Source organism: Molothrus aeneus, chromosome 22 (assembly GCF_037042795.1).
Source record: "Molothrus aeneus isolate 106 chromosome 22, BPBGC_Maene_1.0, whole genome shotgun sequence".
Taxonomy (NCBI): Eukaryota; Metazoa; Chordata; class Aves; order Passeriformes; family Icteridae; genus Molothrus; species Molothrus aeneus.
Genome location: NC_089667.1, coordinates 6,833,849 through 6,852,197, shown reverse-complemented (window position 1 = coordinate 6,852,197; position 18,349 = coordinate 6,833,849). Strand labels below are relative to the sequence as shown.

Sequence of the window (18,349 nt, the reverse complement as noted above, 5' to 3'; positions counted from 1 at the left end):
AGCCACGGACATCTCGTGGTTCCCGGCCGCGGCCGCAGCCCCGTGTCCCGTTCCCGCAGCTCCGCCGCCTCCGCACCCCCCCCATGGCTGCCCGCGCCGCCCACGCATGCGCAATTGCTCCAACCCCCGCCCCAGCGGGAGCGCCCCGCGCCCTCACCCGAGCGCTGAAATCACAGCCCACGCACCCATCTCATCCCTCAGTGTCTGCTGCCTTTTTTAAACAAGAAAGACACACAAACCAACCAGAAAAATGCATAAATGGGGGGGGAGGGAATGTCTCTTTTTTCCTTTTCTTTTTTTATTTTTTTCTCTTCTTCTCTTTTTTTTTTTTAATTTTGATTTCTATTTTTTGCTTTCTTTGAGATTTCTAGAAAGTTTCTATTCGTTGTGCACTTGCTTTTAAAAAGTAAAGCATGTTAAAAACAGGGTTAAACCCGTCACCAAATCAGGGCTCAGCTGGCCCTGTGTATATTCAAACAAGCAAACATTGCAATGCTGGTTGCAGTGTGGTTGGGAAGCTCAAAATCAAGTAGTCCTAGACACAAAAAAACCCACAAAAAAGACAAAAAAAAAAGAAAAGAGACCCTGGTGTTTCCTTTGTTAGTATAGCAGAGATAACCACTGTGCTGCTGGACACAGCTGGTGCTTAAAGAACAAAGTCCACAATTTATTTTTATACTTTTCAGTCGAGTTTGAAATATGTAAAGCCTCATAAATAAGTTATAATTTCTGTTCACCTTGTATCTGGTCAGTATGCAAAGTGTCTCGAGCTCTTTGTGACTGAATCCTGCTCGCCACGTTAGACCTTTATTTGGGGTTTATTATTATTATCTATTTTTTAGGAAGAATGCCAAAATTGCAGCTTTGGGGGATGTATTTCAATTTGCAGTATTCAGACTCTACATTTCTTTTCCAATTTTACGTTCAATTTTTGTTGGGTTTTTTTTTTTGGCCAACTTTGGTTCTTTCCAGTGTTTACAATTGACAGATATTTTTTTAACTTCTGTTGTGTTGAAATGGATGTGTAAAATAGCTGCCTTTTTTTTTTTCTTTTTGGTTTTGGTTTTTCAGTCAATGCAGTCCTGTAGACACTAGGGTAGCAGCATGCTTGCTTTGCAAAGGGAGACATTTTCAACCATGGATGTTTACAGTAGTCGTTTCCCCTTTTCTCTCTTCTTAATTATTGTTATTATTATATTATTGTTATTATTATTATTATTATTATTTCTTACTGGAGTAAGAAGAAAAGCGATGCTGGGGTTTGGTTTGGGGTTTTTTTGGGGGGTGGGGGTGTTCAAACCTCTTGGCACCAGTCAAGGGCTTTACCCAGCAATCCCCAAATCTGCTTGGGGTCAGGGAGTTGCTGGAGAAAATCCTTCTGGGCTTAAATTTAGTTTGAAGTCCCTCGCTGGACCTGGGCCTGACTGCATAAGAGAAATCTCATCTCTGCTTTTTTAGGACATTCTCCCCTTTCCTTCACAGAACCCTCCCGCAGCTCTGAGGGGCTCAGGGGAGGTTGGACAGTTTGGGCTGGTCTGGGCTCAGGTGTGTGACCAAATCAATCCCTCCTGATCAGGGCAGAAAATTCCAGTTGCAGAAAATCCCAATTTCAGTCAATTCCAGTTTCAGCAAATTCCAGTTTCGGAAAATACCAATTTCAGAAAATACCAGTTTTGGTAAATACCAATTTCAGAAGATCTCTCTTTCAGAAAATCCCAATTTCAGTAAACACCAATTTCAGTAAATAACAATTTCAGTAAATAACAATTTCAGAAAATCCCAATTTCAGAAAATCCCAATTTCGGTAAACACCAATTTCAGAAAATCCCAATTTCAGGAATTCCCAATTTCAAAAACCACCAATTTCATAAAATTCCACTTTCGGTAAACACCAATTTCAGAAAATACCAATTTCAGGAATTCCCAATTTCAAAAAACACCAATTTCAGTCAATTCCACTTTCAGTAAACACCAATTTCAGAAAATTCCAATTTCAGAAAATTCCAATTTCAGAAAATCCCCATTTCAGTCAATTCCAATTTCAGTAAATACCATGTCCTCTGACCCTAAAGCTAAAACCCAAAAGATCTTTTCCCCACAGGTGCTGGGCAGAGCCCAGGCCCTTCTGCAGGTCCAGCGCCAGCAGGACCCACCCTGGAATCAGGAGCAGGGGCTGGAATTCTGTGCCAGGGCCATCCCTGGGCAAGGGCTGAGGCAGCACCTTAAAAATTAAATTATGGATGGGGGAGCTGATCAATGGGATTTATTATCAGGAATCGTGGAGCAACACTGAGATTTGGGGGTGAAAAGGAGCTTTGAGCAGAAGGAAGGCAGAGGAGTGTAGGGAGAGACCAGCCCATTGTATAGAGATGTTCCTCCTGTTGGGGTTTTGGGTATTAGTTCCTTTTTTTTATTTTTTAATTATTATTTTACTTTATTTTCCCTTTTATTTTCTTCTTTTTTTTTTTTTTAATTCTACTTTAGATCTGCAAGCTTGTGCACTGTGGGTGTGTGACTATTTTAGTGTGAACCGTGTTTTTTGTCATAGTATTGAAATAATAAAAGCTTCAACATAGTTTGGATGTGGAAGGTGTAGTGCTAGTTCAGATTTGAGAAACAAAAATGAGAATTAAATATTCAGGAATTAATTTAAAACAAAAAGAGAACAAGAGAACAACTCTTAGAAAGAGCAGAAGCCTTTCACTGAGAGGAGCGAGCTGAGGAGGGGTGTGGAGGCTGTGTCTGTGTGTTCCTTGGGAATATTCCCTGTGGGGATCAGTGCTCTGTCCATTCCAGCTGTGAGGATCCATTCCAGCTGTGAGGATCCATTCCAGCTGTGAGGGGCAGTGCTCTGGCCATTCCAGCTGTCTGTTCCTACAAGGAAAAGGGATATGCTGCCTGTTCCTACAGCCAAGGGGTGGAAGGGATGGGGGTCTCTGGCTGCCTGCGGAGCTCAGCACCTCTCTGGCACCTCAGGATTCCATCTCCAGCTGATGAGCTGACGTCAGGCCCCACGGACGGATCCTGCGTCATGCAGGGCTCTGCTGGGTCCTGCTCACACGGAGGGCTCCCAGCCCCCAGGAGCTGGCATTTCCCCTTCCTCTGAGCAGTCAGAGGTCTCTTTTCAGCCAGGAGAAAGCCGCAGAGCACAGGGTTTAGTTTCAATGGCTGAGAGCACAGCCAGTCCCTCTGAATCCCTGGAAATCCCACTCTGTCCTCACTGGTGTCCCTACACACAACCACATGGCTCTCATGAGTTTTTCTTTGTTCTTCTTCTGAGAGAAATTCTGAGAGAATTTCTTTCTTGCAAAGAAATGGTCCCAAGGCCCCCCATGCCTCAGCAGCCCCCCTGGCCAAGCAGGGCCCCTCTCTGTGGCCACCGAATCTCCCCGAGGCTGTTCCTGTGCTCCAGGCACTTCCAGCCCCTTGTTCTGCTGAGACCAAAGGCAATTGGCACCAAAAATCCACAAGGAACTTCCACAGGGGCTTTCTGAGGCGTTTCCTTGAACTGGGAATGTGGAGAACCAACTTCCATGTGGGTGAGGAACTGGATGGAGGAGGAGGAGGAGGAGGGGGTCTGAGACAGATTTCCCATTTCCTCACGGTGTTTTCTGCAGTTGCACCAATGCAGTCACCCAGTTCTGGGGCTCCTCCTCAGCTGGTTCCATAAGGAACAGCCTGGTGCCAGGTCCCTGGGTGTGCAGGAGGCTGGCAGGTCTCTGAGCCATGGGCAATGTGCTGTTTTCTCCAGGATGTTGAGGAATCCTGGATAAAGCTGCATCCCCTTCCTCCATCCCAAGCACCAGCGCTGGCCCAGGCATGTCCTGTGCACCCGTGGTTGCAGAGGCCCAGTGAAAGAGACACAGGTGGAGGAGATGCCCAGGAAATTTGTGGAGTTTCCCTCTCTGGAGATGTTCCACACCCACCTGGGTGTGTTCCTGTGTCACCTGCTCCAGGTGACCTTGGGCACAAGGGGGTTTGGACCAGGTGGTCTCCAGAGGTCCCTTCCAGCCCCAAGGATTCTGTGACCCTGGGAAGATTTTTAGCAACAGAAACTGCACCGTGGCCATTTCAGTTGAAATCCAACAAAGTCAGGGGCTGTTTCTTACAGAAGTGAAAATGGAGGAATTTCCCCCAGGCAGTTTTTGTTGCTTTTTCTGTTGGTGCTGGGCTGTGAGTAAGAGGCAGAGAGGGGAAGCTCTGCAGGAGCACCCGGGCTTCGGCCCCATCCTCTGTGCCTGGGACAGCAGGAAAAGAAACACAAACCAAACCCTGTGTGGGGAGAAACCAAACCCAGAGCTCAGGGAAAGCCTCTGAACCCCAGAGCCACAGGCAGGACTTGAGCTGGGAAAACCTTGGACTGTGCTGAGGAAAGCTGTGATGCCCAGGGGCTGCAAGGCAGTATGGAGGCTTTGGGGCACAGCACAGGGGGCAGGGGGGGATGAGGGGATGTCCTTCCTACCTGCTCAGCAGCCCAGCTCTCCCCTCACGGCCTCTGGCTGTGGAAGGGCTCGTAGCCACTGCCCGAGGTGCCCAGCGAGCCACTGATGCTGAAGGGTGGCACCAGCTCCAGTGCCACTGAGCCCAGCCCGCTGCAGGGAGAGCAGAGGGGTCACCAAGCAGCAGACCCATCCTCCCGCAGCCCTGCCAGCAGCAGAACTGACTGGGGAGGGGCTGTGACACCCTGGCACTGCACAAGGGGAGCTGCCAGCCTGCCCTGGTCCCCCCATGGTGTCACTCACCGCGAGTGGTAGAGGCTGAAGACAAAGTCAGGCCCTGGGGAGGCAGGAGGAAGAGGAGGGAGAGGAGTCAGAGCCATGTGCTGCTGTGAACCCACCTTTGCTTTCCTGTGAGTGGCAGGGTGGGGACAGGCAGGACAAGCACCAGGACATCGCTGTGCATCCTCCCCCTCACCTCACAGTGCCCCCAACTTGGCCCTGAGCCCCCCTGCACCAGGGGTTCCATTTCCCGTGTTCCCCACACCCCAGGCCCTGCAGCCCCATGCTCTGAGCCCCCCTCCCCTGCCCTGTCCCCCTGTCCTGTCCCCATGTCCCCATGTCCCCTGTCCCCCTGTCCCACTCACGGCGCTGGCAGTGGCCCCGCCGGTACCAGCGGATGAAGGTATAGCCAAAGCTGGCCAGGATCAGCAGGGCCAGCCCGATGCCCAAGACAACCCCGATCACCCTGACGGGCTCTTGTCCTGGAAAGCAGAGGGAGGGGGGGCTCTACACACAGACCCCTGGGGGGCTGCGGGTCCCCATTGTCCCCTGCAGGGCACAGGACAGGCGGGAGCGGGGGTACAACCCTCCAGCACGAGCTGTCCCCACGGCAGCGCTGCCAGCACCGTGGCACAGCGATTTCTGCTGTCCCCAAGGCCCCATGACGGAGACCACCGCTGTCCCCAGGTGAGCTGGCAGGGGAGGTGGCCACCCTGGCCAAGCTGTATCCCCACCGCTGGCCCCGCTCGCAGGGTGCTGCTCCTTTCCTGGTGGCGCCGGAGCCATTCCTGGGCTGGCAGGTCCCTCTAGAGGATGCTTCTGTCAGGACGAGCAGCGGCTGCCGCCAGCGCCAGGCGGGGATGGGACTCGGCCGGGGCTGTGCGGGAGCCGTGCGGGCTCCGCACCGCCCCATCCCTGCCCTCCAACAGCGTCTCCGGCAAAATCCAGCACCGATCAACGCTCCCGGGGCTGGCAGGACACTGAGGTGCCGGGCACAGCCACTGAGCATCAATTCCTGCGCGGACAGCTCTGCTGGGCTATGCCAGGAGGGCTCAGGGGGTTTGGGCACTGCCCTGCAGCACGGCCAGGAGAGCACAGGGGATTTGGGCGCGGCCAGGAGGGCACAGGGGATTTGGGCACTGCCCTGCAGCGTGGCCAGCGGAAGGCACAGGGACGGGAATCGATGCGGCACCGAGGAGACAGCGGGAAGGGATGACCTAAGAGCGGCTAAATTTAGGCAGATGCCAGCGGAGTGAGAACATTTCCCCTGTGGTCGCGGTGTTTACACAGTGAGCACGGCCCCGGCGCGTCCTGCAGCCCGCAGCACCCGCTCCACCTGGCGGGACGGACAAACAGCCGCAGAGCGCCAGTCACAGCTCCCGGGGCTCGCGGGGAGGAGCGGGACCTACCCTGGCCTTCCTTTCTCTTCCAGCTGGCCCTCCTGGCCGGGCTCAGCATCCGTGCGTGGCCAAGGCTTCTGCTGGGGCCGGGGCGAGCAGCAGCCCCGGGACCCCCGGACAGGGCGAGGTCAGGGAGCCCTGGGACCCCCGGACAGGGCAAGGTCAGGGAGCCCCGGGACCCCGGACAGGGCGAGGTCAGGGAGCTACGGCAGCCGTGAGTCACGGCCGGAGCCGCGGGGCCGGAGGAACGTGCTGCAACAGCCTCCCTGAATCAGCCGGCTGCCGAAACTGCCCCATCCCCACGCCCACGGCCCGTGGGAGGGTGACGGCAGCGTGCCCGGGCCCTGCCCCGTGCCCGGTGTGGGAGGCGTCCCTGCCCTGGCACCCTCGGCAGCAGAGGTGCCCACATCCCAGGGCATGGCTCTGAGCAGCACCCAGCAGTGAGCCCCAGCCCACAGGGAGCAGGGAGCAAGGTCAGCAAAGCACTGCCCGTGCCATGAACACCCCGGCTCTGTCCCCTGAGGGGGGCAAAGGCACCCGCTCACCTGTGCGGGGGTCCATGTGCTGTGCCACAGGAGCTGCTCTCGTTATCCCGGCCTGGAGCTGCTGCTGAGCCCTGTCTGTGCTGGAGCCTGGCACGTCCTGCCTGTCCCCTGGTGACAGGGCTGCCTCCCTGCAGCGAGGCTGGGCTCCAGTCTGGCCCACTGGTCCAACTGGTTCTCAGGGAGAAAGCAGAGGAGCTGCAGCAGACACACCGAGGGCACATGGCTGTGCCCAGCCCGCCTGCATGGGCAGCTCTACCCTCCTGCTGCTGCAAGAGGCTGAACTGGGAGTACTGGGAGCCCGAGGGGCAGGAACAGCCTGGACACAGGTGTGCCCAGCTCTGGCAGGGTGCCCGAGTGGCCATGTCCTCTGATTGCCACCTCCCAGCAGCCAGGAAGGGGCAGAGACCCATGCAGAAGCCAGGCTGGGGGCTCAGGCAGCACCCCAGGGAACAGGGAAGGACAGGGGGGACCCTCAGCCGCTGCCCCCAGTCAGACATCCGAGAATGAGGCACTTACAGCTCTACTTGATCATCTCCAAGTCCCAAACCAGAGCTTCTCCTAGGAATCAGCTCCTGTTTGTAGAAAGAGGGAAAACCTCCTGTGGCTGCAGGGAAAAAGTGACCCTTAACAGCTGGAAACTGGGCGGGATCGCTCCTTGCCTTGGAGAGGACAGGGATGGGATGGGATGGGATGGGATGGGATGGGATGGGATGGGATGGGATGGGATGGGATGGGATGGGATGGGATGGGATGGGGGTGTGTCTGTGCAGCTCAGGGATGGTCACTCAGCTCTGGGGCCTTGGACAGGACAGGGATACAGGGATGGTGTGTGTCTGTGCAGCTCAGCCCTGGGGCCTTGGAGAGGACAGGGATAGGATGGGGGGGGTGTGTCTGTGCAGCTCAGGGATGGTCACTCAGCCCTGGGGCCTTGGAGAGGACAGGGATGGGATGGGGGGGGTGTGTCCATGGGGCTCAGGGACGGTCACTCAGCCCTGGGACATTGGACAGGACAGGGATGGGATGGGGGTGTGTCCATGGGGCTCAGGGATGGTCACTCAGCCCTGGGACATTGGACAGGACAGGGATGGGATGGGGGTGTGTCCATGGGGCTCAGGGACGGTCACTCAGCCCTGGCCAGCCCAGCCTGCCCTCTGCCCGGCCCCAGCAGAGCCAGATGCCCGGAAGGCTATGCCATGCCCGGCTCTGGGAGCAGGGAAGGGTGACAGTGGCACTCCAGGAAGCAAAGCCCCAGAGGCTTTTGGGCTGTGACACAACACCTGCAAAGCTCAGCTGCGGCCTCAGGCCCTGCGGTCCCCAGGGGAGGACTGGCTGTTCCTGCCGTGGCTCCCGGGCCGCTCTCCCTTCCACGGCAGCACTGCTGGCACCGAGATGCTCTGGGGAGGCTCCCAGGACCTGCCAGGTGCACCAGGGACCCAAGGCCTGCCCAGCTCCCACTGCTGCAGCCCGTGAAATATTTCTCAAGCTGAAATCTGCCACAGCAGCACAGGACCCTACATCCCTGGCTGCACATCCCACATCCTCTGGGCATTCCATGGCCCACGAGGGCAGAGGTGCCCACACCCCCCAAGGGGGCTGGATGCTCAGTGTGAGTGTGGGGAGGGTGCCCACACTGCAGAGCCACAGCTGCATCCCTGGCCAGGCTGGGGCAGCAGGCAGGATCCCTGCTGGCAGGGCTGGGCTGGCACAGCTCCCTGAGGAGCTGCAGGCCGGGGGTGCTCTGCCACTGGCAGCAGCAGGGCCGTTGGGAAAGCTGCATTTCCACGGGAGAAGGGGGTAATTAGCTGCATTTCCATGGGACAATGGGGTAATCAGCTGCTCGGCACATCCTGCACACCCAGCACCTCCAGCATGAGTGGCAGAGGGCAGCCAGCAGCCTCCCCGACCCCAGCCTGCTCCCTGGGCACCCTCACCCCCTCAAGCGCTGCCTCCTGCACTCCTCAAGCTCCCTCCCACCCTGCCAGGCCAAGGCAAACCGCTCCATCCCAGAGGGATTGGTTATTCCTGGATAATCCCAGATCCACCACCCTCAGCCATCCTGAGATCACCCCACAGCTCTCCTGCTACCATCCCTAGACAATCGATGAATCACTGACTCTCAACCCTCCAACTGTGATTTATTAATCTAGTTACAAAACAACTAATAATGCCCCTAGACAAAAAAGGAGAGCCCATGGTGCCCCCCTTGCAGCCTGGGGTCACCTCCCGTGGGCACCCCCTGCCTTCCCTTTAATTGCCCCCAGCCCTGCCCGCCGTGACCCGGCCCCGGCGGGGACACACAGCCCGAGTGACCCAGAGCACAAACTCTCCTCCTTTCCTCCTCCACCTACTCGAACCTCGCTTTGACAACAGCCCCGCGCAACGCGGAAGAGCCGCACAAAGAGCGGGATGGCCCTGGATCCTCTTATCATCAGGAGGAGCAGGAAAAATCAGTCCGTTCCCTTCTGATAAGCCATTTGGTGACAGCAGCCCGGCAGGTGAGTCACCTGCGGTGCAGATGCTCGGGAGATTAGCGCAGGTGATGGTGCTGCTGATAGACCGGTGTTGTATTACAATACAAACCAGAATTCCTGTTTCACAACTCCCCTTGTGGGTTTTAAGGAGGGCCGGGGCGGTCCTGCCCCAGTGCGAGCGCGGCGTGGGCACGGAGCGCAGGGCACGGGCTGGGGAGCATCGCAGGCCGGCTCCAGGGCAGCCGCAGCCTCCCCGGGCCCGCACCGGGCACAGCTGCCGGGTTTCTGCGGGCAAAGGACCCCGCCGGAGCTGGACGGACATGGTGAGTCTCTGGCAGCGCTGCCCCCAGCCCCGGGATGGGCACCAGCCCCCCGAACTCCCCGTGCCCGGCCGTGCTCCCAGCCCGGAGCGGTGCTGAGGGGATGGGGCAGCCCAGGCCCGAGGAGCTGCTGCTCCCCAGCAGCCAAGGAAGGGTTTCCCCTGCTCCTCACATCCCTCCGTGGCTGGGCATGGTGCTTGGGTGCCAAGGAAGGGTTTCCCCTGCTCCTCACATCCCTCCGTGGCTGGGCATGGTGCTTGGGTGCCAAGGAAGGGTTTCCCCTGCTCCTCACATCCCTCTGCGGCTGGGCATGGTGCTTGGGTGCCAAGGAAGGGTTTCCCCTCCTCCTCACATCCCTCTGCGGCTGGGCGTGAAGTTTGGGTGCCAAGGAAGGGTTTCCCCTGCTCCTCACCTGGGCACAGTGCTTGGGTGCCCCCCGGCTCTTGCTCCCACATTTCTGGGGCTGCCTTTCCCTTTCCCAGCCCGGGGAACAGACAAGCAAGGCAGTGCCCCCCATGCCAAGGGGAACAGGACCTCCTGAAGGGTCTGATCCCACTCCTGGGCACCGTCTGGAGGAGAGCCAGGCCCTCCCAGCTCCCAGCACAGCTGCCCAGCACGGGGGGCACACCTGCAGCACCCTGGGCAGGAAGAGCTACGGCCACCAAAGCCCCAAACCCCGGGCAGTCCCTCCCTGGGAGGGAGGCACTTCCCCAAGAGGGCACACGGGTATGGCCAGGCTGGCTGGGCACTGCAAAGCCTCCAGCAGCAGCAGCAGCAGCACAGCAGCACAGCGGCACATCAGCCCTGCAGGGTGGGGAGCTGGCTCTGCAGTGCCTGCACACACCCATGGGGTAAATCCCCCGGCCAAGGAGTCACCCTCGCAATCGGATCACCCTGAGAAGCTTGGCTGGTGAGGGAATGTCCCAGCTGCTCCCGAGGGAGGGACAGAGCCCAGCTCAGCACACCCTGCAGCCCCAGCACGGATCCCTGCTCAAAGGGGGGAAGAGGCTCTGCAGGACTGCACGGCCCCTGGGCTGGCACGGGCACAGCTGGGGCTGGGATGGCCACGGTGCCATGGAGAGCTCCAGAAGGACGCAGCAAGGGGGCTCAATCAGTCACGGTAGCATGGAGCTCTGCAGGAAATCATGTGCCTCCACTCCTGCCCTGCCTTTGGATTTAACCAGTGCAGCTCCTGCTCGTGGTGGGGCCTGAGACGAGTCACGGAGGGGCAGCCCCAAGCTCTGAATCACTTTGAAACTGAACAGATTCATGGACTGAAGAAAATGCAAAAAAACCGCCAAAACCCCAATAATCACCCATCTCATCTGCATCCACATCAGATCTGGTGTCTTGGAAAGGAGCCCAGCAGGGAATGAAGCGATGGGGACAGCTCTGGGCAGTGTGGGGACAGAGGGGCAGCCGTGCTGCTGCACTGGGCCCTGCAGGATTCATCCCAACCCAGGCCCGTTCCCACAGGGAACCGTTAGGATCCCATTATCCAGGAGGTGCCCGGCCCAGGCCCAGGTGACACAGGAGGTCAGCATGAGGCAGGACCAGCCCCACATGCCCTGGGCTGGCAGATGTTGGGGCAGCATTACAAAACTCCCCAGCCTCCGGGAGCTCTTCCCCTCTCTGCAGAGGAGTGGCTCAGGAAGGGCAGCGAGGCTGGAGATGCAGGTCTCAGGCTCCCCTGCCCACCCTGCCCTCCTGCTCCCAGCAGCTCCCTGGCACCAGGAAACAGGTTCTGCACCCCAGAGCCCGTGCAGGGGTGGGGAATTGGCACAAGCTGCCCACACTGGGCACAGGTGCCAGCTGAGGCTGGCTTTGGGAGGAAGGCTGCTGGCATTTCCTCAAGGAGCCAGACTCCAACGTGCTGGGACACGGCCACACGGCACCAGGCAGGGCCCAGTCCTCCCCTGCACAGGTCACTGCTTGTTCCCAAAGCCAGCAGCCCCAGCCACGCTGAGGGACACAGCAGGGAGGCAACAGCTCCTGGCTCACGGAGCCTTTGTCAGCCAGCCCCAGGATAATGGCTTGGCACTCACTGTAAACCCTGCTGGAAGGGCGTGTGTGCATGGCTGAGCATGCCCTGGCACTGTCACCCGGGCAGGGAGGGCTCCCCTCTCCTCTGACCTTGGCACACAGCCCCAGTGCCCCCGCACTGCTCTGCCAAGCCTCTGAGCCCCGGGATGGCACAGGGGCCTCTGCTCTCCTCTGGTGTGACAAACACCAACATCTCCACACTGTGCTGCTCTTGGAGCAAAGGCTCCCAAACCCTCCTGCATCGTGCACCTGGATCTGTGGGTTTATCACAGCAGGTTTAGCCCTCCTTACCTCTGCTCATGCAAAAACCTTGTCTTACCTGTGGTGCCAGAGCCCAGGAGCAGCAGCAAACGAGAAGAGCTCGGTGGGGCTGGCAGGGAGCAGGCTCAGTGCAGCAGGAACACCTTTCCAGAGGGCTGCTCTGTGGCACGGCACAACCACGGCTGGAAATCACGGAACAGACACTGACAGTGCCCACCTGAACCTCCCGAGGGGGCTCTGGGCTCCAGCCCCCCTGCCCACCACGGGCTCACAGCACCTGCCCACCCATGGCCGGGGTTTCTCGCACGAGGAGCTGTTCCAGGAGGACAATTCTGAGATAACTCTGAGCAGCTCAAGCGGATCGATGCCTGAGTCATGCCCAGCGCAGCCCCGGCTGTGTTTACCCCGTCTCTTAGCAGCGGCACAGCCCTCCCCGCCCTGGGAGCGCAGGTTCCCCTGGCTCGGGCTGGTTCCTCCGGTGTCCCTGCAGCCTGGCAGGAGCAGCCGGGCTGTGCCACCCCCTTCTGACCCTGCTGGAGCCACAACCCCATGCCGTGGTGCCATGACCTGTGCCACAGCCCCGCAGGCGTGTGTATTTTGACTCAGGGTGTCTCTGCACACCAGAAGGAGCCTCTTTCACAACACCTGTGACTTTTTAAGCCTCAGGTGTGCTAATGACAGTAACTCTGTGCCACTGAGAGCCACTTACTGGAACTGCACAGGTGGTGTCTATGGGAACAAGGCAGCAGGTGACCCTGGGTGACCCAGAGCTGGGTGTTGTCACCACAGCACAAGCCACCGCATTCCTGGCAGCTCTAAAGTCACCTCAGGTGAAGGTTGGGGCAGTGTCCCTGCTCATCCCTGCTGCCCTCCCTGGGCTGTGAGCTCACCACAGGCCCAACTACCCTGGCTACAGCTGCCTCTGCTACCTTCCAGCTGCTTTTTGGAGTTTCAGCTCATGATTGTTTTCCTCTCTGGTTTGCAGGACTCGGCCTCGGAGCGGCTCAACGGCAGAGGTAACAGGGCTGGGAGCTGGGGGGGATGAGAGGTGCCAGGCTGAGCCTGGCCATGCAGGGCCACGCTGCTCTGTGTTACAGGTCCCTGTACAAGGTGTCAGCCATGCAGGGCCACGCTGCTCTGTGTTACAGGTCCCTACACGAGACCCAAATCCTCCAGGGCATCGGAGTCCTTCAAGCGGGTCGGGATCCTCGTCCTGGCCGTGGTGCTCACCCTGGCCTGCCTGGTCGCCATCGGGTTCCTGGGTACAGCTCCTGTTCTCTGCCCCTCCTTCCCCGTGGCCACGGCTCAGCCAGCACAGACCCAGCTCCCTGCTGATCCCCCCGAGCCTGCCCAGGAGCTGGAGCTCGGCACTGAGCCCCCCTCTCCCTGCAGTGAAGATTTACCTGGACCACCACTACCTGTTCTGCAAGCAGCCCCTGAAGCTGGTGCCGCTGAAGCAGGTGTGTGATGGGCAGCTGGACTGTCTGCAGGGCGAGGACGAGGCCAACTGTCCCCAGTGGTTCTCTGAGGGGCCACCAGCCGGGGGTGAGTGCAGGACACCCCTCACCACAGCTCGGGGGGCCGGGCTGCTGCGGCCACCCCGCGCCACAGCTGACTTTGTGTCTGCCTCCAGCCCGCGTGTCCAAAGACAGATCCATCCTGCAGGTGCTCCAGAGCCACACGGGGACCTGGTCCTGTGTGTGCCACGACCACTTCACCCCGGCGCTGGCCAGAGCTGCCTGTGAGCAGATGGGCTACAGCAGGTACCTGGCTGCTTGCCCTGCTTCCCCTTCCCTCTTCCTTAAAAGCTCCTCTGGAGTGGGGCTCTGCTGATCTGTGAAGCACTCAGAGCTCTGCACTAACGGTTTCAGTCCGTCCCCAGCACGCAGAGCACTCTGTGGGTGCCCAGGAGCTGGCTCGGAGCTTGGCAGCCTCCTATGAGAGCAGAGTGCTGTGCCCTGCTCTGTCCCAGCCCACGGGCACCCTGCCCTGCCCCTGCTCTGCCTCCGTGCCCCCTACCTGCAGCCCTGCCCTCCCCAGAGCAGCCCAGGGTGCCAACACAGCTCACATGGGGAGTGAGGCTCAGGGCCCTGCACGTCCCTTTTAAGATGGGTTCTGGTGTTTGAGCCACTGCAGGAGCCCAGAGTGAGTCAAACCTGGCATTTTCCAGGTCCCAAATGCAACAGCAAGGAGCCCCCTGAGTTCTCCCAGAGCCACCTGCTCGCTCCTCGGCACAGCAGGGAATTCTCTCCCCTCCCTGTTCCTGGGCCCTCCAGGGCTGTGACATCCCCACTTTGGCACCCCTGTCCCACAGAAGCCCCTTTTTCCTATGGGATCCAGTGCCTGTCTTCCCCACACGTGAAGCCCTGTCCCCCCATGTCTTCCAGCACCCCAACTTTCCAGGGCGTGGAGGTGAGCGCGGGGCAGCCTTTGCCTCCCCGTGAGGTCGTGCTGAGCAACGGGAGCCTCCAGGTGCTTGAGCCAGGCAGGTGAGTGGGGATGGTGTGGGCCACTCATCCTGTGGTGCCTGGCAGAGGAGCCAAACCCAGCTCTCTTCCTTCCTCCTGCAGGAAATGCCTCTCAGGGCTGGTTGTGTCACTCTTTTGTTCCAGTAAGTACCACCATGGTGCCTGGGCCTTGTGGGCACTGGGGCCTCTCTCCTGGCATGGCCCCGTGGGAGTGTGGCTCCATCCCAAGCCCATTCCATGGTGTTTGCACGAGGAAAGATGGATTTAATTACTGCTCACCTCGTTAAGCCAGCACAAACCTCCCAGCAATGAAACACCTAAGGGAGGTTTACCCAGCTGCCCGCCTGGCTTTACCTTTACCATCAAATTACCCTGATTAAACTAATTATCAATTTAATTATCCGGCGGGCTGGAGCAGGCGGGGGGTGGCTGGACCCCTCACATCAAGCCTGGGGACGAGGGGTGGCAGCAGCACTGTGGGATGAGGCACCCTGGACGCGCTGCTGTCCCTGGGCTTGCCGTGTCCCCTGTGTCCCCGTGTCCCCGCAGGCTGCGGGCAGAGCGTGCGGACCCCGCGGGTGCTGGGGGGCAGCCCGGCCGCCATCGAGGCGTGGCCCTGGCAGGTGAGCCTGCAGTACAGGAAGGAGCACATCTGCGGGGGCAGCATCATCGGGCCCGGCTGGGTGCTGACGGCTGCGCACTGCTTCAAGTGAGTGAGCGCCGCCCGCGGCTCTGAGCTCAAATCTCTTGTCAGCCTAGGCCTACTCTGCCTGTTAGCCATGTCGAGCTTAGCAGGACACTCCATCCTATGGTCAGGCTGAGCTTCCAATTCAAAATATGCCCTGATTGGGGCACCACGGGCAGTAGCTCAAACAATCTCCTATGAGGTCACCCTAGCAATTATCCTCCTCTCTGTTGTCCTCCTCAGCGGTAACTGCACCCTCAGCACTCTGGCAATCACCCAGGAACCTCTATACCTCATTTTCTCCTGCTGGCCCCTTGCTATAATGTGATACCTCTCTATGCTTACTGAGACCAACCAGCCAACCAACGGGGCTCACAGGAGGCTCTGGGGCTGTCCCCGTGGGTGACAGCGCTGTCTGTGCACAGGAACAACCCCATCATCCAGAGCTGGCGTGTGAGGGCCGGCTCTGACCTGCTGTCGGGCGCTGCCACCATCGCCGTGGAGAAGGTGTTCCTGGCGGAGGTGACACCCGCGTCCCCCAAGGACAACGACATCGCCCTGGTGAAGCTGCGCTCCCCTGTGCATGACTCAGGTGGGCCTGGCAAAGCCCTGCCTGGGGCAGGGGTCACAAGTGTCCCCTGCTGGCACTGAGCATCGGGCTGGGATGGCAATGCCCGGCGTGGCACCGAGTGGGTGCCCAGCTGGTGGCTGTCCCCAGCCAGTCTGGGCCCCTTCCCTGTGAGCCCCCCTCACATCTCCTTTCCAGACAGCACCAAGCCCATCTGCCTGCCCTACTTTGATGAGGAGCTGGTGCCGGGCACCCCCCTGTGGGTGATCGGCTGGGGCTACACAGAGGAGCACGGTGAGTGGCACAGCCAGGGGGCGGCAGGGACAAGGCAGAGCCCCCAGCAGGAGCAGAGGGGGTGGAGGGTCCCTCTGAGAGGCCGTGTGTCCCCCAGGGAAGCTGTCGGAGCGCCTGCAGCAGGCTGAGGTGGAGCTCATCGACGAGCAGAGCTGTAACCTGGCCGCCTACCACGGCGATGTCACCGACAGGATGCTGTGTGCTGGGCTGCCCCAGGGCGGCGTGGACACCTGCCAGGTGTGGGGCTGGGCTGGGCAGGGGCTGGGTGGGTTCACACCCCTCTGTGCCACGGCTCCTGAGAGGGAAGAGCTGCTCTGGGCACGGCTGTGGCTCTGCGGGGCCATCCTGAGGGTCTGTCCTTGCCAGGGGGACAGTGGCGGGCCCCTGCTCTACTCGGGAGGGCACTGGCAGGTCGTGGGCATCGTCAGCTGGGGCCAGGGCTGCGGCACCCCCAGCACACCCGGCGTCTACACCAGCGTCCGTGCCTACCTGGACTGGATCTACGCCGTGCGCAGGGTCAGTGCTGTCCTGCAGCTCCCTTTGCTGAGCTGCTCCCCAAAGGACACTTTCTGCTGCTTTTCCTCTTGTCCTGGCCACCCTTTCAGAGCTTCCAACGCCCTCTGTGCTTCTCTCTCCCCGCAGTCGGAGCTGTGAGACCTGCCGGAACAGGTCGCTCCTTGCCCCCAGCCTCCCTTCCCACCCTCTGCCCTTGCTCTGGCAGCAGCAGGGCCACGGATCTCCAGCCACGGAAGGTGAGCGAGGCTCCCAAAGCCTCGTGGCAGCTGTGATTTAGGGTGCCAGAGCCCAGCCAAGGAGGCAAAAGGTGACTCGGAGTGGCGGCCACTGAAGGAATCTCACTGGCCCAAGCTCCCTTCTGGAGGAAGATTTAATTTATTTCCCTGTGCTGACCCCGCTGTGGCAGGATGGCTCCTGGGGGGCCAAACTGCTGTCAGCTCACTCCTGTTGTACAGAGAGAAATGATGTTTGTGCTCTACAGCCTCCCCCTATTCCTATTAAAGGAAAGGATTTGTTTTTTCACTCAGCCTCCTGAGCCTTTCTCCTGTTTCCTCACAGGGTTATTTTTACTCAGCCACCCCCCAGACCTAAACAAACACCCACAGCAACCCCAAACACCGGCGAGTTTCTCTAGTAAATGTAAACTTTATTTCATTCAAGGCAAAGCTAACTAAACCTCTACAGTGCAAAGATGTGCTGTAAGTCATCACAGAGCCCGGCACACCCCCCCTGTGCTTACCCACAGCCTCCCCCCGCGCAGCTCTACCGTGCTTGGACACACACACGTGTCTGTGGCAGCACACACCCCCAGGGCGCCCCTGCAGCCCCCCAAGAGCCCCGGTGACAGCAGGGACCCCGCTGGTGCTGGCACAAGCCCCCAGGGCAGCCCGCTCCCCCGGAGCACCCGTGTGATCATGGGGTTACATTCCCAAAAGTGCTTTTGCGGCCGTTTCCCAGCGAGCCGGAGGAGTAATCCATGCAGAGTGCAGCATTGCATATCCGGCGGGAAGTGGAGCCGTGTCCACGCGCCGGCTAAAAAAGGCCAACAGGTTAGGACAGCTAAAAATAGTCTTTAAAAAACTCCCTTCCTCGCCTCCGCGCTGTCCTCCCCCGCGGGAGGGCTCCTCCAGGGGCGGGCCGGGCTCTCTCGGGGTGGCTGGGAGGGCTCGGGCTCCTCCCGGGCTCGCACAGGTGGCACTGGCGGTGTCACAACACCTGGCACGTCACAACACCTGGCACAGGGCACCTTCCAGCAGGGGCTGTGGCAGAGCCGGGCAGGGCACCCCACGCCTCCTCAGAGGTAGCTCAGACTGTCCCCAGCATGCAGGTGGGGACACTGAAGCACAGATTGGGTCCTACAGACCCTCAGGGAGAAGATCAGGTCCTGACTCCCACTTGCCTGTCTTATCAACAGCCAAGGGACGTACCTGGGGCCAGGTGCCAGTACCTATCCCCTGTCCTGAGCACACGGCCCTGCTCCAATGGGTGTCCCCAGGCCCAGCCTGGGGTGACCAGCCCGCTGTGCTCCAGCATCTCCAGAGAAAGTAGCACCCAGCCTTTCCTTGTCACCTTGGCCACCAAATCCTCACCTGCTCCCACTCCAGCACCTCTGCCAGGGCACCCCACAGCGAGCCATGGCTCAGCTGTGAATCCCAATTTACTGTGGAGCCAGGGGAGCTGCCTGTCCTGCAGTGTCACTGTCAGATGCCCACAAATTGGAGAAATAGGGAACAAATCACATTTTAAAGGAAATTGTCAAACTCAGATGTAGTAGCTCACTCAGTGTCTCACATCCTGTGAGTCCACTCACCCCTCATAGCCAAGGAAACCTCACACCCACCCTGTGAGGTAGAGCAGTATTTTTGTCCCCATTTTACAGACAGGGAAACTGAGGCATGGAGAGGCAGAGCAACTTGCCCAGGGTTGCCCAGCGGGCCAGTGGCACAGCCCCAGCCCAGCTCCCCTGGCCTGGGCTCAGCTGTGCTCCCTCCCTGCCATGGTGAAAGGGAAACACGATTGGCTGCTTTCCCCTGGAATCTCGTACAAAAACATCCACCCAA

General features: G+C 59.3%; 2 protein-coding genes across 2 annotated transcripts; one reads left to right on the top strand and one right to left on the bottom strand.

Annotated features, from left to right (window-relative positions):
• Positions 1 to 278: 278 nt before the first annotated feature.
• Positions 279 to 12,133, bottom strand: LOC136565759 (small integral membrane protein 35-like). Its single transcript, XM_066564544.1, has 8 exons — positions 12,036 to 12,133; positions 11,817 to 11,940; positions 7,180 to 7,267; positions 6,664 to 6,858; positions 5,084 to 5,200; positions 4,743 to 4,776; positions 4,463 to 4,592; positions 279 to 4,272 (listed from the first exon to the last, which is right to left on the bottom strand). Exons 4-7 carry the CDS (start codon positions 6,677 to 6,679, stop codon positions 4,487 to 4,489), a joined length of 273 nt encoding a protein of 90 aa, XP_066420641.1. The 5' UTR covers positions 6,680 to 6,858; positions 7,180 to 7,267; positions 11,817 to 11,940; positions 12,036 to 12,133; the 3' UTR covers positions 279 to 4,272; positions 4,463 to 4,486.
• On the top strand, positions 9,203 to 16,566 carry TMPRSS4 (transmembrane serine protease 4). The gene is given in 16 exon segments (XM_066564294.1): positions 9,203 to 9,324; positions 9,326 to 9,435; positions 9,438 to 9,457; positions 12,744 to 12,774; positions 12,907 to 13,020; positions 13,151 to 13,303; positions 13,392 to 13,521; positions 14,146 to 14,247; positions 14,329 to 14,369; positions 14,776 to 14,935; positions 15,337 to 15,503; positions 15,678 to 15,773; positions 15,871 to 16,010; positions 16,140 to 16,323; positions 16,410 to 16,481; positions 16,484 to 16,566. Coding segments are annotated over 16 exon segments (1,725 nt in total).
• Positions 16,567 to 18,349: the final 1,783 nt, after the last annotated feature.